Source organism: Rattus norvegicus, chromosome 2 (assembly GCF_036323735.1).
Source record: "Rattus norvegicus strain BN/NHsdMcwi chromosome 2, GRCr8, whole genome shotgun sequence".
Classification (NCBI taxonomy): Eukaryota; Metazoa; Chordata; class Mammalia; order Rodentia; family Muridae; genus Rattus; species Rattus norvegicus.
This window is the reverse complement of record NC_086020.1, coordinates 117,146,582-117,170,514: the sequence shown is the minus strand read 5'-3', so window position 1 is coordinate 117,170,514 and position 23,933 is coordinate 117,146,582. Positions and strand designations below refer to the sequence as shown.

At 40.4% G+C, this 23,933-nt stretch overlaps 1 protein-coding gene across 2 annotated transcripts in view; it reads right to left on the bottom strand.

Annotated features, from left to right (window-relative positions):
• Pik3ca (phosphatidylinositol-4,5-bisphosphate 3-kinase, catalytic subunit alpha) overlaps positions 1–23,933 on the bottom strand; it is a 73,769-nt gene that overhangs the window by 6,897 nt on the left and 42,939 nt on the right. The window contains exons 2-17 of one of the 2 annotated variants that reach the window (XM_039101610.2): positions 22,865–23,292; positions 22,120–22,329; positions 21,373–21,623; positions 19,468–19,713; positions 18,703–18,788; positions 16,444–16,549; positions 15,650–15,802; positions 15,437–15,571; positions 10,875–10,999; positions 9,404–9,485; positions 8,987–9,151; positions 8,699–8,802; positions 7,100–7,271; positions 4,843–4,949; positions 4,323–4,444; positions 2,821–2,899 (exon numbers count right to left, since the gene is read on the bottom strand). In XM_039101610.2, the coding sequence (XP_038957538.1) occupies positions 2,821–2,899; positions 4,323–4,444; positions 4,843–4,949; positions 7,100–7,271; positions 8,699–8,802; positions 8,987–9,151; positions 9,404–9,485; positions 10,875–10,999; positions 15,437–15,571; positions 15,650–15,802; positions 16,444–16,549; positions 18,703–18,788; positions 19,468–19,713; positions 21,373–21,623; positions 22,120–22,329; positions 22,865–23,216 (2,495 nt within the window). In that variant the 5' untranslated portion in view covers positions 23,217–23,292. 2 annotated transcript variants of the gene reach the window in all.

Below are 23,933 nucleotides of genomic sequence, written 5' to 3'. Positions count from 1 at the left end.
ACTATGAGGAGGTATGGCCTTGTTAGAGACAGTGTGTCACTTCGGGGGTTGGCTTGAGATCCTTCTCCTAGCTGCCTGGAAGTCAGCCTTCCTGTTTGCCTTTGGAACAAGATGTAGAATTCTCAGCTCCTCCAGTACCTCTGAACCTCTAAGTCAGCCCTAATTAAATGTTGTCCTTTATTAAGAGTTGCCTCGATCATGGTGTCTTCACAGCAGTGGAAACTCTAACTAAGACAGACCTCCATGAATACCAGGAATGCTTGTGGTATACATATATACATACATGCAGCAAACGCTCATTAAAAAAACAAACAAAAAACATCGAGAAGACTTTCACATTTTTTCAAAACTTTTTTTGGTCTGGGTTTGATGGTCAACTGTAATTTTAAAAAGAGATTAATTCATTCATGGGTCATTTTTTGTCTATGCGTGCACCTGTGTGGGTTTACGTGCTGCCACTTGGGTACTGGAAACCAACGCTGGTCCTCCACACGAGCACCAACTGTCACTAAGCACGACTGCGCCTCTTCAGCCCCAGCTGTTCCTTCCCTATGCACTTCTGTACGTGACACACATGGGCAGGCATATGTGGGTATTTGTTTTGCTTTTCTTTTTGAAATAGGGTCTTGGCTTGGGATTTGACCTCAAATTCAAGATGTTCCTGTCTCAGCTTCCCTCATGCATGGCTTACAGGTAGGTATATGCCATCATACTTAGTTTTGTATGTGATGTTTTAACCAAGTACATGAAGAAGCATGCATATACAGGTAGCCAGGAAAAGGAAGGATAACGTGGTTTTCCTTGATACTATTCTGTAGTTTAGTAAGATATTTGTGTTGTAATGTGGACTATAAAACTGTATCAATAAACTTGATGGTGACATCTAAATTGACTTGTGTTCGTATGCTTTAACACAAATCATACATATTTGTGTATGATATAATAAACAAAATAAAAAATATATATATATATATTTTTATTTAGTCTTGATATGGAGCCCCAGTTAGCCTGATATCCACCTTCACCTCTTGCCAATCCTCCTGCCCCAGTCTCAAGTATGGGATTACAGGTGTGCACATCATGTCCAGCCACAAGTATCAATGCTACTTCTAATCTCAATTAGAAAGTCTAAACTGAGAAATACGCTTTTCACAATTCTAATAATCCCTCTGAAATTCAAACTTCATTACTGGCAACAAAACTGCCATAGTTGTTTTTCCTTAAAAGGACACAGGAAGGGTGTTTATTGTCAAAGAAAACACCTGTCAAATAGCCTAGCTGAATTCTGGCTTGTCTGTTAGATGTTTAAGTTTTGGTATTTTGGAACAGGGATTTGCTATGTCCAGGATGGCCCTGGACTTTTTAGGTAGTCCAGATTGGCCTGAGCTCTGGATTTGTCTGCTTCAGTATTCTGACTACAAGGCTTATAAGGCAAAGTATCTATACTTGATTTGTCAGTTTGTTTTTAAAGTAAAAATGGTATTCCATGAAAAAGCACCTAGTTCTACAACGTACAACCATAAATGCTCTTCTGTGGTCTAACCATATTTGTGTATATGGACGATGTGGTTTTAGGTTCTTTTATCTTGTACTGAATATTAAAGAGACACGCAGTGCATGCAGTCAAGTGTGGCCATGGCCCTGACAGGTATGCAGCTCTGGAGCGCTCTTCTTCTGTGGAGTTGGAGATCTGGAGCAAGCCTGACATCAGACATGGAGATGCAGAGCGTGGAGTCTCCTCTGCTGGCTTTCAGTCTTGCTTTGGTCCAGTTTTTCCTCACTGTGCTCTTTCCTTCCTTTTAAAATGATAAATGTAAGCTCTGCACTACGGGGCATGTTGGAACTATGTAACTGTGCTCGGATGTAAGAGGGGATTTCAGTTAGGACATCGCCTTGGGTCTCAGAAGAACTTCTGAACTTAAGCAGTTGAGATGGTGAAAGACTAGGGAGACTTCTGAAGTGGGACTTCCTGTATTTTGCACTCTGATATAGCTATCAGCCGTGGAGGCTAGTGTGTGGAATGTGCTGTTCTGCAGGAGAATGGCCCTCAGAGGCTCACGTATTTGCATACTTAACCCCGGCTGATGAACTATTTGGGAAGGAACAGGAGGTGTGGAGATGTCTCCAGGTGTGGGCTTTGAGGTTCAAAACCACTGGAAGCAACGAGTATGAGAGCACAGAATATTCTGCAAAGTTAGGGCAGAGAGAACACAGATAACCACAAAAAACTGGGGGGAACAAAGAAACTGATAAAAGCTTCACTTTCCTAAGCTTTGTTAAAAATTGATAAAAGGTAGCATTAGAATTATTGAATTTCTATGATGAAACTGACTTCTGAAAAATATTTTTAAGTTTGTGTGTGTATGAATAAGTGTATGTATGTATGCATGTGTGCATGCATGCACATATATGTGTGGGTACCTGTGGGGTCCAAAGAGGGTGCTGGATCCCCAAGAGTTGGAGTCATAGGAATTTGTAAACCACCCAACTCCCAAACTCTGCTCCTCTGCAAGAACAACAAGTGCTTCCTAACCGCGGTCTGTTCTGATCCTAATGGTGATACTGGGGGGGGGGGGGGGCAGCCTTAAAGGCACTCACAAGGCAGCTCTTTTCACTTGGTCTCCTCGGCTATTGGGACAAACAAGAGAACAAAGGACAAGGCAGGCAAGAGTGCCTCTTCCTACTCACTACTGGGCTTTTTTCTTTGGTTGTTTTTTTGGTTTTGCCAACATTTTTAATATAGGTCTCTAGAGGCTTCTACCATTAATACTTTAGTTAATTCTTTTAAGATAATTTTCAACTCATGCTCGGATTACCTACCGAAGGTCAAGGCCTTGGTTTTGCCAGATGTTCTCCATGATTCGGATGATCTGAAGGGTTAACATGTCTTGCCGTAAGTCTGAAATTCAAATACATGTCACCACTTAACACCAACGGTATCACTGTTGGTATCAGATGGAGATAAAGAACTGTATCCAATTTTCAAGGTAATTCATAACATAGCAGTTCTTTAATTTTTAATCCACTTCTAAAATATTTACACAATCATCTGGGTAACAAAGATATTTAAAAATGTTCCAAGTCTACATAGAATATTTATCTTTATGAAGAATGGAGTCTAAGTTTGGTTATAATGTTATACTGGGGCCAACAGCACTCACTGTTGAGTTTGTTCTCACAAGCCACTGGTGAGCCCCATTTCTTCCTGCAGTCCATTCTCCTCGTAAGTCTCTCAGAAGATTGCATGGTTCTCACTTTTGGAATTAGTTGTTGAAATATCTTTGTCTAAACTTTAAGCTATAAGAGGGCAGGCACTGCCATAGTCCTAGGGCCTAGCACACATGCTTAAGGAATGGACGCTATGCAGACCACCCTTGCACACAGAAAGTAAGCCACGGCAGACAATGATTCCAACGCTCCTGATTCTGAAGGACATCAAATTTCAGCTCAATTGGGGAAGGTTGATACTAAGCTGACATTCATCTGGAGGGTGAGATCAGGACCTGACTGCCACCTATTTGAAGACGTCTCTGAGATGATAGTTTTTGAAACAAAGTCTCATGTAGCCCAGGCCGGCCTTCAATTTGCTATGTAGCTGTAGAAGACCTTGAACATCTGATCTTCCTGCCTTCATTTCCCAAGTGCTAATTACAGTTGTGTGCCAATGTCCAGCTGCAAAAACTCTCACGAGGAGACTGTTTCAGTGCAGTATCGCTACCACTTATACTCATTTACCCTGCTCATTCCCCTCCTGCAATGTCAGCCTTCCTCAGCCCCAATGTAGCTGAGGAGGGTAGATCAGCTTGGAGTCTCATATCCTGGGTGATTTCTTAAGCGCACACACTTTTTTTCTCCTGCTAGTCTGGCTTCTGTCAATTTAATTCACAGTCTGACCCAGGAAATGAATAAGGGCAGAGACTTGCTACTTTTGCTTTCCTACTCCCTGGGGAATGGGTAGGAGTACTAGACTCAGAATTATAGGAGTCAACCTTCAGTTATCTCACCTGGTTGCTAAGATTTGGAACAAGTGAGTTCCTTATGGCAGGGGAGAGGGGGGCATCTACCTTCAAGGCAGATGAGGGAAGCTGAGAAGTGTCTGCATCTGTCTACATTCTCCCGACCCTGGGTTCAAAAATCATTAAAGCATAACATCCCAATTCCCCAAACTCCTTCACACACACACTGTAAAATATAGGACATTCCAATATTGTAGATATTATACACCACTCCTTAAATGGTTAAAAGGTCACCATGGTTCATAAATATCCTGTGTATAAAGACAGCGACATGCACACAGCATGAGCTCACTGTGCTCTCCTCACCATCGCCATTTTTAAAGATGATCTCATTGTTCTGAAACAGTAGCTCTGACATGATGTCTGGGTTCTCCCAATTCAACCACAGTGGCCTTTTTGCAGAGGACATAATTCGACACTCTTCAAGCCTGTAAAATAGTTGAAGGTTTTACCAGGCACTGTAACTTTTTATACTTTTAGTCTTTGGGTTTACTTAAAATGCACACACAATATAACTTTTTGAGGTGTTATAAGAATTAAAACTTTAAAAAAATTAATCTTAAAAATGTTTATATATAAAGCCAATCTAAGAATACATAATTTGTTTTATAAAGACCATTCTCAACTTCTTGTCTATAATATCAGAACTTCTAACCATAGAAAGATTTAAACTATTATCAAAGAAGCAGAAACTAAATAAATGTAGCTCTAGTTTAAGGCTATTTTACTATTGTTGTTTTGTAAGAATGGGAGAAGGTTGGATTTTGTTAAGACTTATATGGAAAAATACTTAATAAAACATATCAAGAGAGGGCATTAAGCTTACCTGAGGTTTCCTAGTTGATGAGCAGGATTTAGAGGGGACAGAAAACCCTGCAAAGCATCCATGAAATCTGGCTGTCTCATCTGTTCAACCAAGAACTTCATCTGTACCTGATAACAAAGCACAGCCCGAATGAGAAGTGACGTTCATAAGGGAAAGTAGCAGCCGCTTCCTTCGACACTGGGGATGTAGCAGTGACATGTGCTTCTGTTCCCTGGGCCAGGTGAACTCTGTTGATCGGGAAGTCCATGACTGGAGCGGTATTACTGGGGAGCAGTCAGGGTGGGAGCATGATTCTGGAAGCCAAGCTCTGCTGGCTGACATGACTCTAAGCAAAGTTTCTCAAGTTCTATTTGCTGACCAGCTATGACTTTCATAAATGAGCATGCATGAAAACCCTGCCCTGCTGCCACGCGTCTACTGGTTGCTTTCACAGCTGAGTTCAATAAGTAAGGGCAGACTACATGGCCTGAAAAAGTCAAGTACTGACTCCTGGCACTGATCAAGTCTGCTGGTCTTTATTTGAGGACAAGGAAAAGACCAGGCTACTTTAGATCTGAGCTTAATATTCTTTTAGGCTTGTTAGAAAACTTCAAACATTCACACAGTTAGGTAAAAAAGAGGGAGGATGGAAAAATCTGGAAAAGCACTTGCTATGGAGACTCTCACACTCCATGCAGTTTATATTGTGCAGATCTATCCATCTATTCCGAACTATCAAGCAGTATCTGACATGTTTAAAGAAACTGTTCCTTTATTGAAAATAAAAAATATGATGACCCAAAAGAGGTTGGGGTAGGAATGCACAGGCCTCCCACTGAAATCTGAGGAGTGAGGTTCCCCACTTCTCTAATATTAAGTCAATAGCTAAAAATTCTCCTTACCAGACTAGGCAGCTCTTCTGAGTAAAGGTAAAAAGACTGAGATCTCTGTTCTACTCCAATATTGGCACAAATACTGTACTCTAGCAAAACATAAAGCTATCCACAGGAACCATTTGTTATTAAGAGTCCTCACCATAATCTCATTCAGGCTGCCAGTAAGTTGAGTCATGAAACCCTCTTTCTTAACTAAGCCACAGTACAAGAGTCATCAGTAATGCAGACTCAAGCATACTTAAGAAATTATTTTTTCAAAGCTCCTGCAATATAAATAATTTTTCCCTAAATTTCAAAGCAGTGCCCTGTTGCTCAGGATCACCATATCAGAAATAGTACAATTCTTTCTAAGTTTTACTTCTTTTTACATTTATTTACTTACTCATTTGTATGGACCACACAAGACACTACACCAAATCCCGGTTTATATGATGCTGAGATTAAACTTGTGTGTGCCATTCATATACCATCAACAACTATACCTTGGCCTGTTTCATATATTTTCTAATAATGTCTATTTGAAGTTATATGCTGCACTTTTTTAAAATTAAGATTGATTGATTGATTGATTATAAGTACACGTAGCTGTCTTCAGACAGACGTACCAGAAGAGGGCATCAGATCCCATTACAGATGGCTGTGAGCCACCATGTGGTTGCTGGGATTTGGACTCAGGACCTCTGGAAGAGCAGTCAGTGCTCTTAACCACTGAGCCATCTCTCCAGCCCCTGTGCTGCACTTTCAAAGAGTCAATTCAATCATATATTTTAAGGCCTCTAAATTAATACAGTAACTTTCTTTCAGATTGACTGCGCCAACTTTAAAAAAGTTGTTTTTCTTTCCAGTATTACTAACATAGATGTTGGAAAAACCTGACTCTGTACTGGTCATTTATGTTCCTCGGGACTTGTCGGTAAATGGAATCTGCTCTATTACCAGAGGGGAGGCAAGGCTTGTGTTTTAGCTGGCAGTAATGAGGAGGGTGGAAAGGTCCTGAGAACCCTGAATATGACATGTGTTTGCTGAGTCCAGTTAAACTCACTTCTACTGACTTTCGGAATCATTACCGAGATTATAAATAAGAATCATTTTAATTACTTACAGCTATATAAAATGGGCACATAGTGGGCACCACTTATGCTCAAAGGAGGTGATATGCCTGTCATGTGATTAGCTTCTTTCTCCTGAGCTCTCTGTGTTTAAAGTATTGTTTCTATTTTACAGTTGAAGACAGTGAGTCCTAGAAACCTACATAATAAATTTACCACACAACTGGCAGGCAGTAGAACTCAAATCCACATCTTAAGAACTACACTGTACGTGTGCACTGGGTTTCAACTTCAAGGGAAGTTTTCAAACCAATGGGAGAGCCATTCACACACCTTCTGTGTCTCATCCTTCTTCTCCTGCTTGAGGATGTCAGTTAGATTGATGAGCTTCTCCATGGCCTCTACCTGTCTGTTCAGGTGCTTCAGATACATCCCACAGGCACGGCAGTAGGACTCCAACAGCAGGCCGAACCTCTGACTGACAGTCTTATTGTGCATCTCAGATCTAAAAGAACAGGCAAAATTTTTCAATGTGTATATATGGTCTTTTTATTTTTTGCTTATTTAATGCATATGGGTGTATTGATGCCTGGATACCATGTACATTCAGTAAATGTCGAGGCCAGAAGACTGCTAGATTGTTGTGAGCTGTCATATGAATTCTGGGAATTCAACTTAGGTCCATCCTCTGAGAGACAGCCAGTACTTTAATCCCTGTGCTATCTCTCCAACCCCACAAGCAGTTTTGTTTGCTTGTTTTAAGTGTCTGGATAAGGCAAAACTGTAATCTTGATCAAGAGGGTGTGCAGAATAGCAAATACATGGACAAAGGCAGTGGGCTTGGTTTTTATTCTAATTCAGGTATTGACCTATATCTAGTCTTAAAATTAGCACCTATGCTTTCTCAAAAGATAGAAAAACCCTTTTACTAGTCCAAAACATGTTTTAATCAATAACACAATGTTCAAAAACCTTCCAATTTAGAAGAAAATGGCCAAGTGTCTCAGGCAGGTCTTGGCTGTGTAAATGTTATAACAAACCAGGGATTTTACTGATTTAGGCTGACTTGAGTTATTTTTCATGAGAAATACAAAAGAAGCAAGAAGAAAACAAGAATAATAAAGTAAACTGAGGCAAGTAAAAAGTTTACCAAGTTTCTCAAGTCCTGCAAGCACGTTTATATTTTCCCAACTGCCTTTACATTTATTTTAAACATAGCTTCTCTAAATATCAACTTTAATAAAAAAAAAAAAACAAACAAAAAATTACAAAAAACCAAAGCTACACTAGACACAAACCTGTTTCTAAATGTCTTGTACTCTAGATGGTTTGTGACAACTTTGAGGACTATAGTACACTTCCAAAGTTGTTTTCCTTTCCTCATTCATCCCCCAGCATGCACACACAGACACACACACACACAGACACACACACAGACACACACACACACACACAGACACACACACAGACACACACATACATACACACACACAGACACACACACACAGACACACACACCACACACACACACACACGCACACCTCTATGAAGCATAGGCTGGCCTGGCAGTTGTGATCCTCTTGCCTTAGTCTATTTTCTCACCAGAAACCTGGTGAGAAAATTATTATTCTGAATTCCTAGGTAAGATCTGTATTTTGGGACAACGTCATCTATGTATACAGTGAAACCTATTACAACATTAATTTGCATCTGGCAAATTTTACTTGGCTCAAAATAGAAGCAAATCCTTAAAAAGGTATTTGTATTAACAGCACAGAATTCAATTCTGACTTATGTTGGTCATTTAACTCCATAAAAAGAGCTGTGCACAGCGCAGCTTTCCCGACAGACTCAGCAGTAGGATTCACAAACTCACTAGGGCAGTGAGCTATACATATCTGAGGAACTTGGTAGGGAAATCATCCGACTTACTTTAAATGCCAAAAGAAAAAATGGCCAATCCTTTGATTTGTCAGTGCTTTCTTGAGTAAAAATCTCACAAGCAGGTTATCCAAATACTGTTCATATTTTAAGACCTGAGGAATCAGAAGAAAAGCAACAAAAACTCAGATGAGTAGGGCCCATTTCTCTATGGCTGGACTTACAGAAAAAACTCTAAACCAAGCAATAAATGGATTTTTAAGAAGCATAAATGTAATGCTGCTACTTTGGTAAGCTGTACGGAGTGGAGGAAAGCATTTTCAGCTTTTGGTGTCTTACCTGTACAAGCTGGATGAGGTACTGAGAAAGTTTGTCATCTGTTAAGTATTTTTCCAAGCACCGGACAGCAAAGCTCCGAACCATGGGGTCTGGGTAGTTACAGTCCAGGAGCTCCATGGCTTGCTCTGGTTTGATTGGAGGCCAATCTTTTACTAAGCAGTACATCTGTGAGCAGAGAGTAAGAGTACAACACATATGAAAATCTAAAATAGTTTAAACATCTTATTTAAGCTTAAATGAAATAACTTAAAATTTGCTTTATATTTTTCAATACAATTAGTTTTATATAAGAAAATGATTATGACTGGTGTTCTCTTAATTATATCATCGTAATAATGTATACTTTTCCCCTAAATTTTCTGAGAGTCAATTTAAGGAACACATGAATTCTGTGCAAGAGGCCCTAAATAATCTTACCTGGGCCACTTCATCTCTGGAATTCCACTTGACAGACAGAAGCAATTTGGGTAGGATTTCAGGAATAGTTACACAGTAGTGTCTGTTGGGGAGGTAATAAACACATACTGTCATGTGAAGGACTAACATCTTATTCCCCATCATGCATCTGTATTAAGTTCTAAGTTTATTATTACTACTAGCCTCCATGAAAACCCAAACTTGTGTTGAAGACTAGGGTTGTACATCTATTTGCACATCTATGCAGACAAGTTAAAATGGTAAAGACAAAGGATTCAAATGGAGGATAAAGGCGAGCTGACAGTTAAGAACAATTACATATACATTACTCTGCTTTTCACACACTCAAAACAGTTCACCTCTGTGAACTTCATGAGCTTACTAGACAAGACCTAAGCTCCACAGATTCTCTATAGAGTATGAACTGCAACTCCTCCAGTTAGAGGCAAGAGTGTAGGGTGAGAGAGCCGATGGGTAAAGGTGCTTTGCACCAACCAAGCCTGATGTGTGCATACAGTGGAAGGGCAGCTGACTCCTGCAGACTGTCCTCCAGTCTCCACATGCAGACTGTGTCACATCAGACCCCACCCCCAATAAATGCAATGCAATAAAGGGAAAAATGCACCAGTGTCTCAAGTAGCAGCAGGAAAAAATGTAAGCCAATAAAGCCATCAAGAACTGGTCTAACACAGACTAGTGTATGTGCGCGTGTGCATGTGTTCCTGCTTGAACTTCATGTTCTAAAAACTTCCAGAAAAACAAATTGTCAGTCTGAGTATGTGCTTAGCTTGTAAAAGGCTGTAGATCAAACTGCTCCCATCAATTAAAACATTCTCTAAAAAGCTTGGGGATATGGATGTACCAGGTTGGTGACATGTGTGCCTAGCATGCATGAGGCCCTGGGTTTCATTCCAATTTCCGGTACCTTGTAAACCACCTGTGGGGACACATGCCTGCAATCCTAGTACTTAGGAGGTGGAGGCAGGAAAATCAGAAGTTCAAAGTCATCCTGAACTACAGTTCTAGGCCAGTTAGGCCCGAAATCCTGCTCAAACAAAAAAGGAAAAATCAAACAAAAAACAACTTTTAAATGTTTAAGTAGCAACATAGAATGTTTTTCTAGAAAGAAATATCTGTATCTATACTTTTGAAAAGGTTACCATCAATAAAAAAAATAACATTTAAATTACATCCTATTTACTCTAATAGCTATGGTAAAAATATGGGTAAAAACAAGCCAGGAGTGATGGGCACAGCTGTAATCCCAGCATTAGTTAGGAAGCAGAGTTGGAAGATTTCCAGGGAGAGCCAGCCTGGGTATACACTGAGTTCAAGACTAACCTAGACTACAGTGAAAGACTCAGCCTCTAAAACAACAACCAAATGGTGTTCTGGGTCACTCTCATGGGTTCCCTGGCAGGAATAAAGTCCCTTGGCCTTCTGCCTTGAGAGCCTCACTCCCCACACTTGCCTGTGGCTCCATAGGAAGTCTTTCTCTTGTTCAGTGATTTCAGACAGTGGGTCCCGGGTACAAAGTGCTCGGAGCTGTTCCTTGTCATTTTCTCTTAACTCATTGTCTCTGGCTAGTCTGTTACTCTGTAAACAAACGGTATGATTTTATATGGACTTTTCTGCCATGGATTTCCCCAGAGATTCATGAATACATATTAAAATAGCAAACTGATGCTTACTAAACGTCACACAGCTTGTTAACTACTGTAAGAACACCTGAGCTACTTAAACCAGCATCTGCAGAGCAGGTGCAGGTACGTGGCTGTCATCACTACCAAGCGGCAGCACAGCGACTCAGCCTAGAGTGGGGCGAGGGGGAAGAGCCAGCCTTTCTCTCCCTGATGAGGCCCTTCCTACCCTCCACTAACTATAGTCTGATAATGCTTGGGACTGAAAAGAGTAAAAAGTAGTTGTACACTAAAATAAAGATGCAAACCCTTTTCATGTTCCTTGCTAAATCATCCTCATAACAATTGGCAAGCTTCTAAATTTAAATGTAAATTAAGAAAAATGAAAAGATGAGCTCACTCATTAAAGCACTGTGCATTTCAACATTAAGGAGCTAAACAGAAAGTAACAAACTTATTATATAATCTCAGGAAATAGATTTATTCTTTTTGAATACAGACTATTGCCTTCAGGTCTTTAATAACAAACATCTCAAATAATCCCCGAGTATTACCATGTAACAAAACAAAACAACCAAACCAAACCAAGAGGGCCCATGAGACAGCACACTGATTAGAGAAAGATGCTTGCTGCCAAGCCTGACAACCTGGGTTTGATCCCTGGGACTCACATGGTGGAAGGAGAGACCCACTTGTAAGTTGGGTATGTACACCTACCTCCCACCACTACAAAAAACAAAAGACATACGTGTACAATGGGTCATCTGAACAGTGACTATAGATACTTATTAGTATATTATTCAAAATGGTATCATTTTCTAGCCTTTTGGAACAGTACATAAAGAGGATTGCTCCTTGCCATCTGGCCTTTATATACTGATGCACCCTGCAGTTACACAATAGGGTGAGGAGGTTCTAAGGGGACGTAATCGTTGAACAAGCACTTTTAAAGTATGTACTGTACCCTGTCTCATTCTTGCTGTTCATGTTACAAAGTAGATCCTACTCAAAGAGCACCCATTCTAGTAGCAGAGTTTTCTAAACAGTCAGTCTCGTCTAATGGAGAAACTGGATGAAAGCGAAGGACAGCCAGTGATGAAGAGGACAGAGACAAAAGAGGTGGGGGTCCAGCATGTGAGCTGGCAGCTTAGGCTGACAAGGGTTTCACTGAGAGCTACCTAGGGGATGAACGCCATGGTTTGATCTATGTTTCATGATGCCTTTTGTAGCTGTTCAAAAAAAGAAGGGAAATCAGTTAGGAGGCTACTACATGGGTCTAGACCAGAAACCTGGTATCTTAAATCATTACTAATTATCATTAGCATGCAACAGACTTCATCTGCTTCTAGATTTTTACTTTTAAGTTTTTTAAAGATTTATTTATTTTATGTATATAAGTGCACTGTAGCTGTCTTCATGCACACCAGAAGAGGGCATCAGACCCCTTTACAGATGGTTGTGAGCCACCATGTGGTTGCTGGGAATCAAACTCAGGACCTCTGGAAGAATAGTCAGTGCTCTTAGCCACTGAGCCATCTCTCCAGCCCTGCTTCTGTATTTTTAAAATGTTTATATGTTAATGTGAAATAATTTACAGAAAATCAGGAAAAACAATTGTACTACATATTTTATTGAGAACCTAAGCATAATAAAAAGTTTTCCCACATGTAGCTCAGCTTGAAATATCGTGGTCAAACTGTAAGTAATACTGTTATAACATAATATTTGACACTGAAGGCTCATACTTTTGCTGAAGACATCATGATGGCCATTTTTCATGCTGAAAATTATAAATTATTTGCATTTTTATTATTTCATCATTTCATTATAAATCACTTCATTTATGTCACATGATCAAGGAAAGAATTCTTCATCACTATTTTACTCTGTATATACATCTGCCTTCTGCATTTCATCATTTAGAAACGTATGAAATAACTTTTGATGACGAACAGTGCAGTGCTCAGTTTGTATGCCCAACATGACTGGACTGAGCAAAGCTCTGTTAGTGAAACACACTGTGGCCATGAGAAGCTCTTGAGAGATGAGGGAGGAGGAGGAAGAAAGTCTCCTCTAAGGTAGGAGCATCAGCTAACAGAGGGGAGGGAGACCTGGACAGAACAAAGGGAAGAAGGAAGCCTGTGTTTAGGCCTCCTCTGTCCCCTTCCCAGCAGCCACCTGGAGCGCCACCATGAAGCTGCTTTGTCCTATGTATGTTTATTCCTCCCTACCTCGAGGAATAAACATGAGCCAAAAACATGTTTTCCCTTCCTCGACTTTCTGTTTTAGATTTTTTTTTAAAGATTTATTTATTTATTATATATAAGTACACTGTAGCTGTCTTCAGATACACCAGAAGAGGGCATCGGATCTCTTTACAGATGGTTGTGAGCCACCATGTGGTTGCTGGGAATTGAACTCATGACCTCTGGAAGAGCAGTTGGGTGCTCTTAACCGCTGAGCCATCTCTCCAGCCCAGATTTTTTTTTAAAAATTATTTTACATCAACAAATGTATATCTGTGGTCCATAAGGCCTGCAGAGGTCAGACAAGGGCAATGATCACCTGGAACTGGATAGTCATGAGCCGTGTGTGTGTGTGTGTGTGTGTGTGTGTGTGTGTGTGTGTGTGTTTATATATGTAACATATATATTACACACACATATATCAAATATGAATATAATATGGGTCCTCTGCAAGAATAAGTGCTCTAATCTGCCAAGCCATCTTTGTAGCCTAACTTCTTTGATTTTCTCAGTGTATGCTACAGTAATAAAAGGTGATACACATCACGGGACATGAAAGAAATACCACGTATGGGATAGAGTTTTAACACAAAATGTAGATTGAATCACCCCTGTTTAATTACTGACTATATAAATACAGACTATTGTCTGCCACTGGACATATATTTTCAGTCATCCTACCCTCCTGAGGATATATGGTGTGACACTGCACTTAGAGACAGTGTCTGAAGCTGTGGTCCTGAGGTAAGGTGGGCTTTCCCTGTCTCCCATGGACTTTTGGTTATCCTTGGAGACATTTTTGACTGTCAGTTTGGTGCTAGTGGTTCAGAGGCCACAGACACGGCTCAGCACCCTGGCACATACCACATATTCTACAAGCAGGATTCACTTGGCATTCAATGTAGGCTGAGCCTGAGAAACAGTGATGCCCACATTCCTCTGCTTTTCCCAAACTGCCAAATTAAAGTCTAAAACCCTACAAAGGAAAAGCAGGCTTTATAAACCTGGTATTTGCAGACTCATTTAAATCCTGATATTCTTCTTATGTTACTACTGACTACATTGTACTATACTGTACTATTGACTATAGCACACTATACTGTACTGCCTGCCGACTGTAATGTACTATACTATATACCAACCACAGTGCACTCACTATTCTGTACTGCCGACCACAGTGTGCTATACTGTACCATCAACCATACGTAGTGTGCTATACTGCACTGTCAACCACAGTGTGTTACTGTACTACTGACTATATATATTACTGCTCTACTTTCCAGGTTATTATACCCTCCACTTCTACATCTTTGTATCTTGTTAGTCTTCCTTGAACATAGAAGGAATGAATAGAAAAGTACCTTAACATCTAGAAAGACTCCAGAATTTTCTTACACTTAAGAAACATTTCTTATATATCTAAGTGGCAAACCAAAGTGTTCTATAAAAATAAACACACTGTAATTCACAAATATCAACCCTTATAAAGTGTTACCATTGCTTTCAATTTATTCTGTTCTGTCTTTACACTGTGTGCATAGGAAGACAATGGTTTAACAGCTGTCTGGCAAGGTGTCCTTGGAGGGAGCTCTTGTGCACTGCTATCACTATGGCTGGCCAGGAACATATCGCAACCTCTGCTCAGTATTAATCAGCAGCTTATTAGCAGTTCATAATCTAACTAGCTCTGATGCTCAAGCATAGAGTAGTTACACTGTTTCTAGAGGTGGTGTGATGAAGAGTTGCTTCTGCTGACTTCAAAGTTCACCTCATGTTTATACTTTAGCCTCAACTCAGAGGTTTTTCCTGGGCTTGATTTCCACCAGCTCAGCTCTACCCACTCATTTGTTATTCTCATCGTAGTATTGTTCTTCCCACCTCTGTGCCCTTACCGTACCGTGCTGTATGGCCTACTACTTCATTATAGCATCTACACCAATGTTTTATATACAGTGGCATCTAACAGGGCTTCAAATAAAGCAAGAAGAAACAGGTACAGGTGGAATAAGAGGATATAGAAAATGTTCTTTACTGCTACAGAGCTCAACAGTATTCAACCCAGGACCAAACAACCCTTGTACACACAGAAGAACATGCTCATCTCTAGACACTACTGCTGAGGCATAAGAAGCTCAGAGTGTCCTCACCAGTCCTGTATGAGAGTAACTGAATCCGGCTTCTCGGGACACAGACCAATTGGCATGCTCTTCGATCACAGACATATCTGGAAACTTCACCACACTGCTGAACCAATCAAACTCCAACTCTAAGCATGGAGTTTCCTATAATAGAGAAAGGTTATTATATATAGTGTGCTTAGCTGACATAAACAAACTAATTTCTGATAATAAAAAGCTTACTTTATTTGGATTTGACCCAGTAACACCAATAGGGTTCAGCAGATCTTCCAACCCATGTGGTACAGGCCAGAGATTCAAAGCCATTTTCCCGGACACTAGGGTGTCTGTATAATCAAACAAGTTTATGTTTCCCCAGGCCAACGGACAGTGCTCCTTAACAAAACAAAGAAAATACTCATGATTCTGTGAACAAATCACACATTTCCAAATACGCTTCTTTTGTGGGAGGAGAATTCAACAGTCATCTCTACATAAAGTCTACTAAAGCCACACTGGTTTTTCAAAATTAAGAGGTTTTCTATTGTGTGTTTTCTCTATTTTCAAAAGGACATGTGAAGCAGCCCAAGAGTGAGTTGTGTGGTCACTCAGGCAGTCACTCAGTGTGACTAACAAGTTATACTGACATGAACTCATGATGTACTTATTCATCAGAAATGGACTCCTCAGGCTCTCCCAATGTGCTCTTAAGTGAGGAAGTCACTAATATCTCCCAAGGCTTTAGTCAGTTAATACTTTACTAAACAAACAAACAAACACACACCATGGTGGCACATGATACTTGGGAGGCTATGAAGAACAATTCTGTGTTCAAGGGAACCCTGGGTTACATACATGGCAGGTCTAGGCTAAGACACACACCAACCAACCAACCAACCAACCAACCAACCAAACCAACCAACCAAACAAACAAACAAAGAGCGAGAACTCCTGCCCATTTTGTGAGTGAGTTTGAATCAGAGGCACTGGGATTTTGGACACAGCCATAGTTGATTATTTAACGTGAGACACTTTACCTCCTTAGCACCCTTTCGGCCTTTAACAGAGCAGATTGAAAGGCAAAGGCGGGCAGCACGAGGAAGATCAGGAATGTATATATCATAATTCAGCCATTCATTCCACCTATAGAAAATTGACAAGACAAAGCTTTACCCTGAGTGTACACACAGCTACATAATGTATCAACACTAAAGACAAGGCAAATGGCAATCAAAGAAAGATATCAGTCAGAGCTGTACTAAAATGACCAAAAGTTGGGGGTGGTGCTTACACGTTTAGCCCAGCGTTCATGAGGTGAAGGTACACTATGAGTCTGAAGCCGGCCTGGCCTATATAGCAAGTTCCAGGTCTGCCAGAACTGCACAATGAGACACTGTCTCAGAAAGCCGGGGTAAGTATGGGAGTGGTGTGTGCGTCAGTGTTATTGGTCGTACCTCAAGGATGACACTCTACAATACAAAGGACAGGTGGCAATAAATGCATTAAGAGGAAGCCTCATGCATAGGACTAAGTATATCATTTGTTACAACCAAATGGAAACTGGAAAGCCCTGGAAAATGAACAGATGTATACCCTAGGACCAAGCTCCACCGTGAACAAAACACAGTCATGTGTTATCCACAGACTGCTAATTAAACTATTCACAATATCTTCCGACTGCAAATCCAATCCAACACTGAAATTAAGTTGCAGAAGCCAGGGTACTGGACATACATACATTCAGGCAAACACACAAAATAAATAAAATCTTAACATTTTTCCAAGTCTACTGTCGTATCTTTTGAATAATTTCAAAATAATTTCTGATTTTTATTTTTATAAATGCAGAAAGTTAAAAAATTTACTAACACTTTTCATATTACTACCCCAGGGATTTAACCTCTACTTTAAAAAGGATTAATTTTTTAAAGATACATTTTTATTTTTTATGTGTGCTGTGTTTATATGACATGAGTGCAGGTGTCTGCAGAGGCCATCAGAGGGTGACGGATTCCTGAAACTGGAGTTATAGGTGGTTATGAAGTGCCCAACAGGAATGCTGGAAACTGAATGTGGGTCCTGAGGAAGAGCAGTACTGCTGAGCCATTTATCCCGTCCTAACTAGAAGCTTTGTGAAGTAAAGACTAAACATAAGAATTTTGTAACTTGTTTGTTTGGTCAGGGTGAGTGTCAGTGAGCCCCAGGCTGGCTCTGAGCACCTATGTGGCTGGAGATGCAGCTCAACTCCTGATCTTCCTCCCACAACTAGTAAAAGCTGGCAGGCTTGCTAGTTACTTTATTTTTCTAAGTGTCAACATAGTAGCAACTACTATGAAATCTTACTTCTTCCTTTTCTAAGTGTTACTCTTGGTTCTGAAACAACCAGGACAGATTATTCTGGGGCCCCTGCTTGGGTTCCTGGAATTCTTTGGATTGGCTCCTAAAAAATGCTGTTTGCAATCTCCTACAATCGGCTCACCCCAACTCCAGCCAACAAGGAGTATGAATAGGATATGAAACTGTTGTCATGGGATTGGGGATTTAGCTCAGCGGTAGAGCGCTTGCCTAGCGAGCGCAAGGCCCTGGGTTCGGTCCCCAGCTCCGAAAAAAGAAAAAAAAAAAAAAAGAAAAGAAAAAGGTGTGTGCTAAGGTTGAGCCACACCACAACCAGAAACTGTTGTCATGTGTACCACCTACGCTCAATGACTGACCTACAGGCTCAGGTAAAGTGAAAGCTGCCTCTCCTCACCCTGACAGACAAGGGACTGTTACCCTGAACTTGTCCTAGGCTCTAGGACATTCAACTCTGGAAAAGTAATAAAGATAGCCTTTTTCTTCTTTTAACTGTCAGAACTCAATCTAACTTGGTTGTGGAATTTCTCTGAGGTCTCACTCACTCCTCAGCTCTACTGCATTCTATTAAGTCCATCTTCAGTCAAGGGGTTGAATCTTATCCTCATGTCTCTCACAAGAAAGACAAAGAAACAGGAGGTCTGCAAGCTCTGGACCCACTTCTACTCCCTCATCAAGCCTAAGCAAGAGTAAAATCCCAGCGTACCCAGCAACCTTCTCTCCCACAACTGAATTCCTAAGTATCTGTTCTTGGGAGCTGTTTGAAGGAGAGTGCCTTAAAGTTCAGGTCTTGAATCATTCATCAAGAACAAGACTTTGACCTTGAAACAATGGGAAGATCGAAGCCAGTCACAAAAAGTCCTTATGTTCTATATGTAGATAATGGACATGCAGATGAAATGCATAAAGCTAATGACATGAAACATTTCTAAACACCCTCTTACCTAGGATTGGAACAAGGGACTCTTTGAGTATTCACATTGTCACATAAGGGTTCTCCTCCATGGTAGATACCTGTTCGAACATAGATCTAAAAGAAAGAAAGAAAAATGTATACTATATACATGTATATACATACATACAGACATGTCCACTACACACACACACACACACACACACACACACACACACACACACACACACACACACTTATATATAGGCATATGAACACTCAACAGAACCAATGTAAATGAGGAAATCACGAGGTTTTCCAATCACATGGTTTCTTTGCATAGCTTTACAACTAACTGATGGAGTCTCTGACCACTCTTAGGTTAACATTTAACTACAAGCCTGAAGCACTATGCACGAAATACAGAGACCTTCACTTTTCCAAGATAAGCTGGTATCGGGTGTTCTTCAAACTCCTGAAGCTAGGGGAACAGTTCACAAAGACATTAAAAGCTCTGTCAGTATTTTCACATAATGGGATTAAATGAAGACTGTAAAAGAGATCCTCTTTAATTCCAGTCACTGCTTTACCAAACAGACTCTGAAACCCTGACTCTGAGAAGCCCACAACTATGGGGATTTAATCACAGACAGAATCGCAGCGGTGGGAAAGCTAAAGTGGGTATAACTCAGGCAGGATTCATGGACCTTTTACATTCTCTGAGAGTCACCTGAAAAACTAGAGGGCAACAGCTTGTATTGTGCTCAAAAGAGGCTAATTTAAAAAATCTTACATCAACATCAGCATTTGACTTTACCTTATCAATGTCTCGAATATTTACATTTACATAGGTTGCACACAGAATTTTTATTCTGAGCGCGCTATTTATAACCCAGAGGGATTTCGTAGCAGTCTCCCCGTTCATATAGGGTGTCGCTGTGGAAATGCGCCTGGAGTAGGATGGCATTGTGAAGCTATCGATCGGCAGCTGAGAGTACAGGCTCTCCTTGGCCATCAGCATCAAGTTGGGCATCCTCCCCAGCATTATACAGCTTCTTATGTACTGTAAGAGATCACAGAGTGAGGGGAGAAGCTACTTCGCACAAGGGTCTTCTCTCCTGTAATAACATGTAGGAATATTGTGAGCATTTACACATTGAGTTACAAAGTGATTTTAATAATTAAGCATAGACCACACTTGGTAGTAGCTGTTTATTTATAGTGTAGTTAGAACCTCTGAATATATTTATATAAAATAAAAAGTTAGGGCCAACTTTTGAAACTATTATTTTTGGCTTATTTTACTACAACAATATCAGAAGTGATCACTGTAATAGAATAGCAGGTAAGCCTGACAGTGCATGTCAAACCTCACAATTAAGCCTTTCTCAGGGTCAAACCCCACCCTACTCCCTCCAAGCAGTTCCTGAGAAACATTTACTTTATTGAAACAGTAAGGCCTTATAAATGAGCTGGTATTGTTACCTACACTGGTAACACTTAGGGAATGAATGGAGGAAGATGAGGGTTTGAGGTTATTTTTAGCTACACGACCAGTTTGAAGCCAGTTTGGGCTATATGAAACCCTGTCTTGAATGAACAAAATCCCAAACAATAAAAATAATAAGTAAACAAAACTCAAAATAACAGATATTTTTAAAAATGTTAAAATGGGTAGGTATGAATTTCGAGGTAGCACGATGTATGTCTGCAGAGTTCAAGCTCCTCCATGACTGTCTACTTCACTGAGAGAGGGTAATTTCCTGACTGGGGAGCTCACCAAGGACCAGGCTGGCTGGTCAGAGAACGTCAGAGATCCTCTTGTCTCTGCCTTCAAAGTCAGACACAGGTTGCCAAGCCTGGGCTTTTATGAGGTGCTAGGGGTCCGAACCCAGGTCCTCCTCACATTTATACACACACCAAACAATTTACAACTGCCCCATCCTCCCAAGCCTAAGAGAGCCCAAGAACATATGTGTACATGTGTACTTCTATGCATCAAGTTCACAGGTCACCCAGAGTTGGCTTTCTCCTTCTACCATATGAGTCCGAGGGATCTGACTCAGGCTACTAGGCTTGGTGGCAAGTGCCCTTATCCACTAAGCCATCCTGCTGGCCCCTGACCAGCCTGTTGTTACTCTGTATACATCGTAACTCCCTACTTTACCACTTAGCACCAACTAAGACCAGTGTCTATTTTATTAAACAGTCACTGGTGTGTCTATGCTGCCATTGCTTCTTGTCGGGATTTATTCAGTGAACAGAGAAAGAGAGGAAGCAGGTTAGTAGTGAATTTAATAAACCAAGATTCTATTTTAATATTGTCCCCACATCCTTGCTAGGAGCAGGTAGGTTATGAAATGAATATTTTATGGTTAGTATAACTACTACATCTTCCAACTCTAAAATAATTGCATTATTTAAACATAAACAGAAGGGGGACTGGCTGAGAACAAGGAGATCAGTGGGTGTAGGTAAAATCATTCATCCCAACGGGGGTGAATATGAGCAAAACACATAAAATACACAAATGTGATAAATGATCACTAGAGGATATAGCTCATTGGTATAAGACTTGGCTGGCATTCATTATTAGTACTAAGCAAAATTCAAATATGCTAATAAAAATAAGCTTACAAATGATGTTTCCTAATATTCACTATTATCCATCAAAACTCTGTGCTAAGCACACGTGCAGCTCTGTGCGGGCATCATCACTCACCTTGTACTGACTCAGAGGGTACTTCTCTAGGAAGTACTCATCACAGCCACACACTTTGAGAATGTACTTGCCCTGGTATTCTAAGACACAGAGTTTCAGCTGCTCCGAGGACAGCAACATGCTCCGGGTCTTCTTCCTGATGGCCTCAGCAATGACTTGCTCTGGCACGCAGTCATGGTTGATCTTCAGAGTGTACTTCTGCTTGTCGTTGTTTGGAGAGACTATCACCCAAATCACCACTATGATTTGTCCTGTAGCAGAAAGACACTGTTAGGCGCATTACTGCGTCTATTTCATCTCTCTGAAGACAAATTTGAAGAAGTGTTCACTGTTCCTCTAAGTACAACCAGCAACTATGTGTAGTTAGCCTAACTGGAGGTAAAGATCGGCCTAAAGGCACAACATCCAAGGCTCCTTTTGAGTGGGCTAGCAGATAACAAGGACCCATGGCTGCGCTGAACTCCACTTTAAACTTTAAACAGAGAGTCAGCTCTAATTCTGTTAGCATTCTGTGCAACAGTGACTTCTAAACTCAGTTCTTCGGTTTTAGTGAGATAAGCATTTACCAAGGGGTGAGTGAGTCAGTCAGTAAGGAGGAGTAACTGCTCTCCAGAGATTATTACTCTGCACTCAGCTCATGGTGTAGCAGTCCTTGTCTTAGGTTCATGATCCAGTTAGCAAAGGGCAACTGTGCAGAAGCAATCAGCATGGCTACGGAAGATCCCGCTGCAGGGACTGCCTCCTTACCTTTATCTAACTTGTTGTAGATGTGCTTTGGCAGTTCTGGGGAAGACTCGACATTTGGAGGGTAGACATACATTGCTCTGCTATGAGGCGAGTTGAGATCCCGCAGGTCCACGGCTTCTTTGCAAACATTCAGAATGTTCCTTCGGAAGTCTTGGACTTCTGGATCTTTAACCATATCAAATTCACACACTGGCATGCCAATAACAAAACCTAAAAAATACGATGTTTATAAAGAATGTAGGGCAGATGTGGTTTTTATGAACTGAGAACTGCACACATTTAGAAAAGCACAAAAGAAAAGTTTCTATGAGTTAAAAAGAAATCTTTGATAAATTCATTTTTAAGAGGACAGCCAATGCTACACAGAGAAATCCTATCTTGAAAAACCAAAAAGAAAAATAAGTTGATGAGGCTTCAAGTATTTTAAATATATTATATACATTGTCCATGTACCTATTAATATTATGATAGAACCTTTATCAACTTTTCACAGTAATAAAACTTGGCTATAAGAGATCTAAGTCCTCCTACTAATTGTATCCCTTAAGTAAAACCCTACAGAATATCAAAGTGTTAAGAAGCTCTATAGCTCAGTAGAAAAAAACTACTTTAGATTTTTAAATAGAAATCTAAAGATTACAAAGGTAATAATTCAAAGTATCTGAATAATGAAATAAAGAGGAGATGTCATAGTTATTTGCAGTTTGGCAATGACAGTGTTGATTAGTTGAAAATTGTATCATACCAATTTCTCGGTTGAGGATCTTTTCTTCACGGTTGCCTACTGGCTCAATTACTTTTAAAAAGGGTTGAAAAAGCCGAAGGTCACAAAGCCGTCTTGTTTCATCGAAAAATTCTTCCCTTTCTGCTTCTTGGGTAACACTTACGAAAATGTAAGATGATTCATCTTGCAGAAGCTGATGGAGAGGGTATTTCCTGGCCTCTTTGAACAGTTCATGCTTGATGGTGACTAGTGTGGCCTCACGGAGGCATTCTAAAGTCACTATCATTCCATTTGGGAGTAAACATTCCACTAGGATTCGTGGGGGCATCAAGTGGATGCCCCACAGTTCACCCGAAGATGGTCGTGGAGGCATTGTTCTGACCCTCTGCAAACTTTACATAGAAAACTGCTTTATGGAGTCAGAAATATGGCTGTCCCCAAAGAGTGCCCTGAACAAGAGAAGAAAACCACCTGTTAGAGAGAAGCAATTCCTAATCACACACTGACGAAGGCATTGAGAAGTGTAAACACTCACTTCCTGTTGTCTGACTACTCAGAGCAGTAGTAACTTATGTGTTTTAATCTAGACAGTTACTTTAAACTAGGCTACAAAGATTTTATTACAGAAGACACTAGAAAAACACATTTAATTATATTTAATGAAAAATTTAAAAACATTGAATCGATTTTCTAAGCTGGGTTTCATAAAAACAAGCAACAGAAGAATGAAAAAGCAAGCTGTAACTCAACCAGAAATTACCATCTCACCAGGTTTGGTAGTGCAGGCCTGCAACCTCAGCTCCTTTGGCTGAGGCAGGAGTCGTCGCAGGTTCAAAGCTAGCCTGGAATGCTTAGCAAGCCTGTCTCAAGAACAAGCAGCCAATAGGTTGGGGATGTGATGGAGTTAGTAGAGCACTTGCCTGGCATACATGAAGACTGGTTTCTACCACTTTTATCATTGCCACTCCATCATTTTATGATGTAACAAACATGGTAAATTTTTTAGGTAACGGGTCCTCACTTATTTAAGTATAAATATAGCCCAGAAAAATCCAAATACTCCTTCTTTACTCTTTCACCCAGCATATAC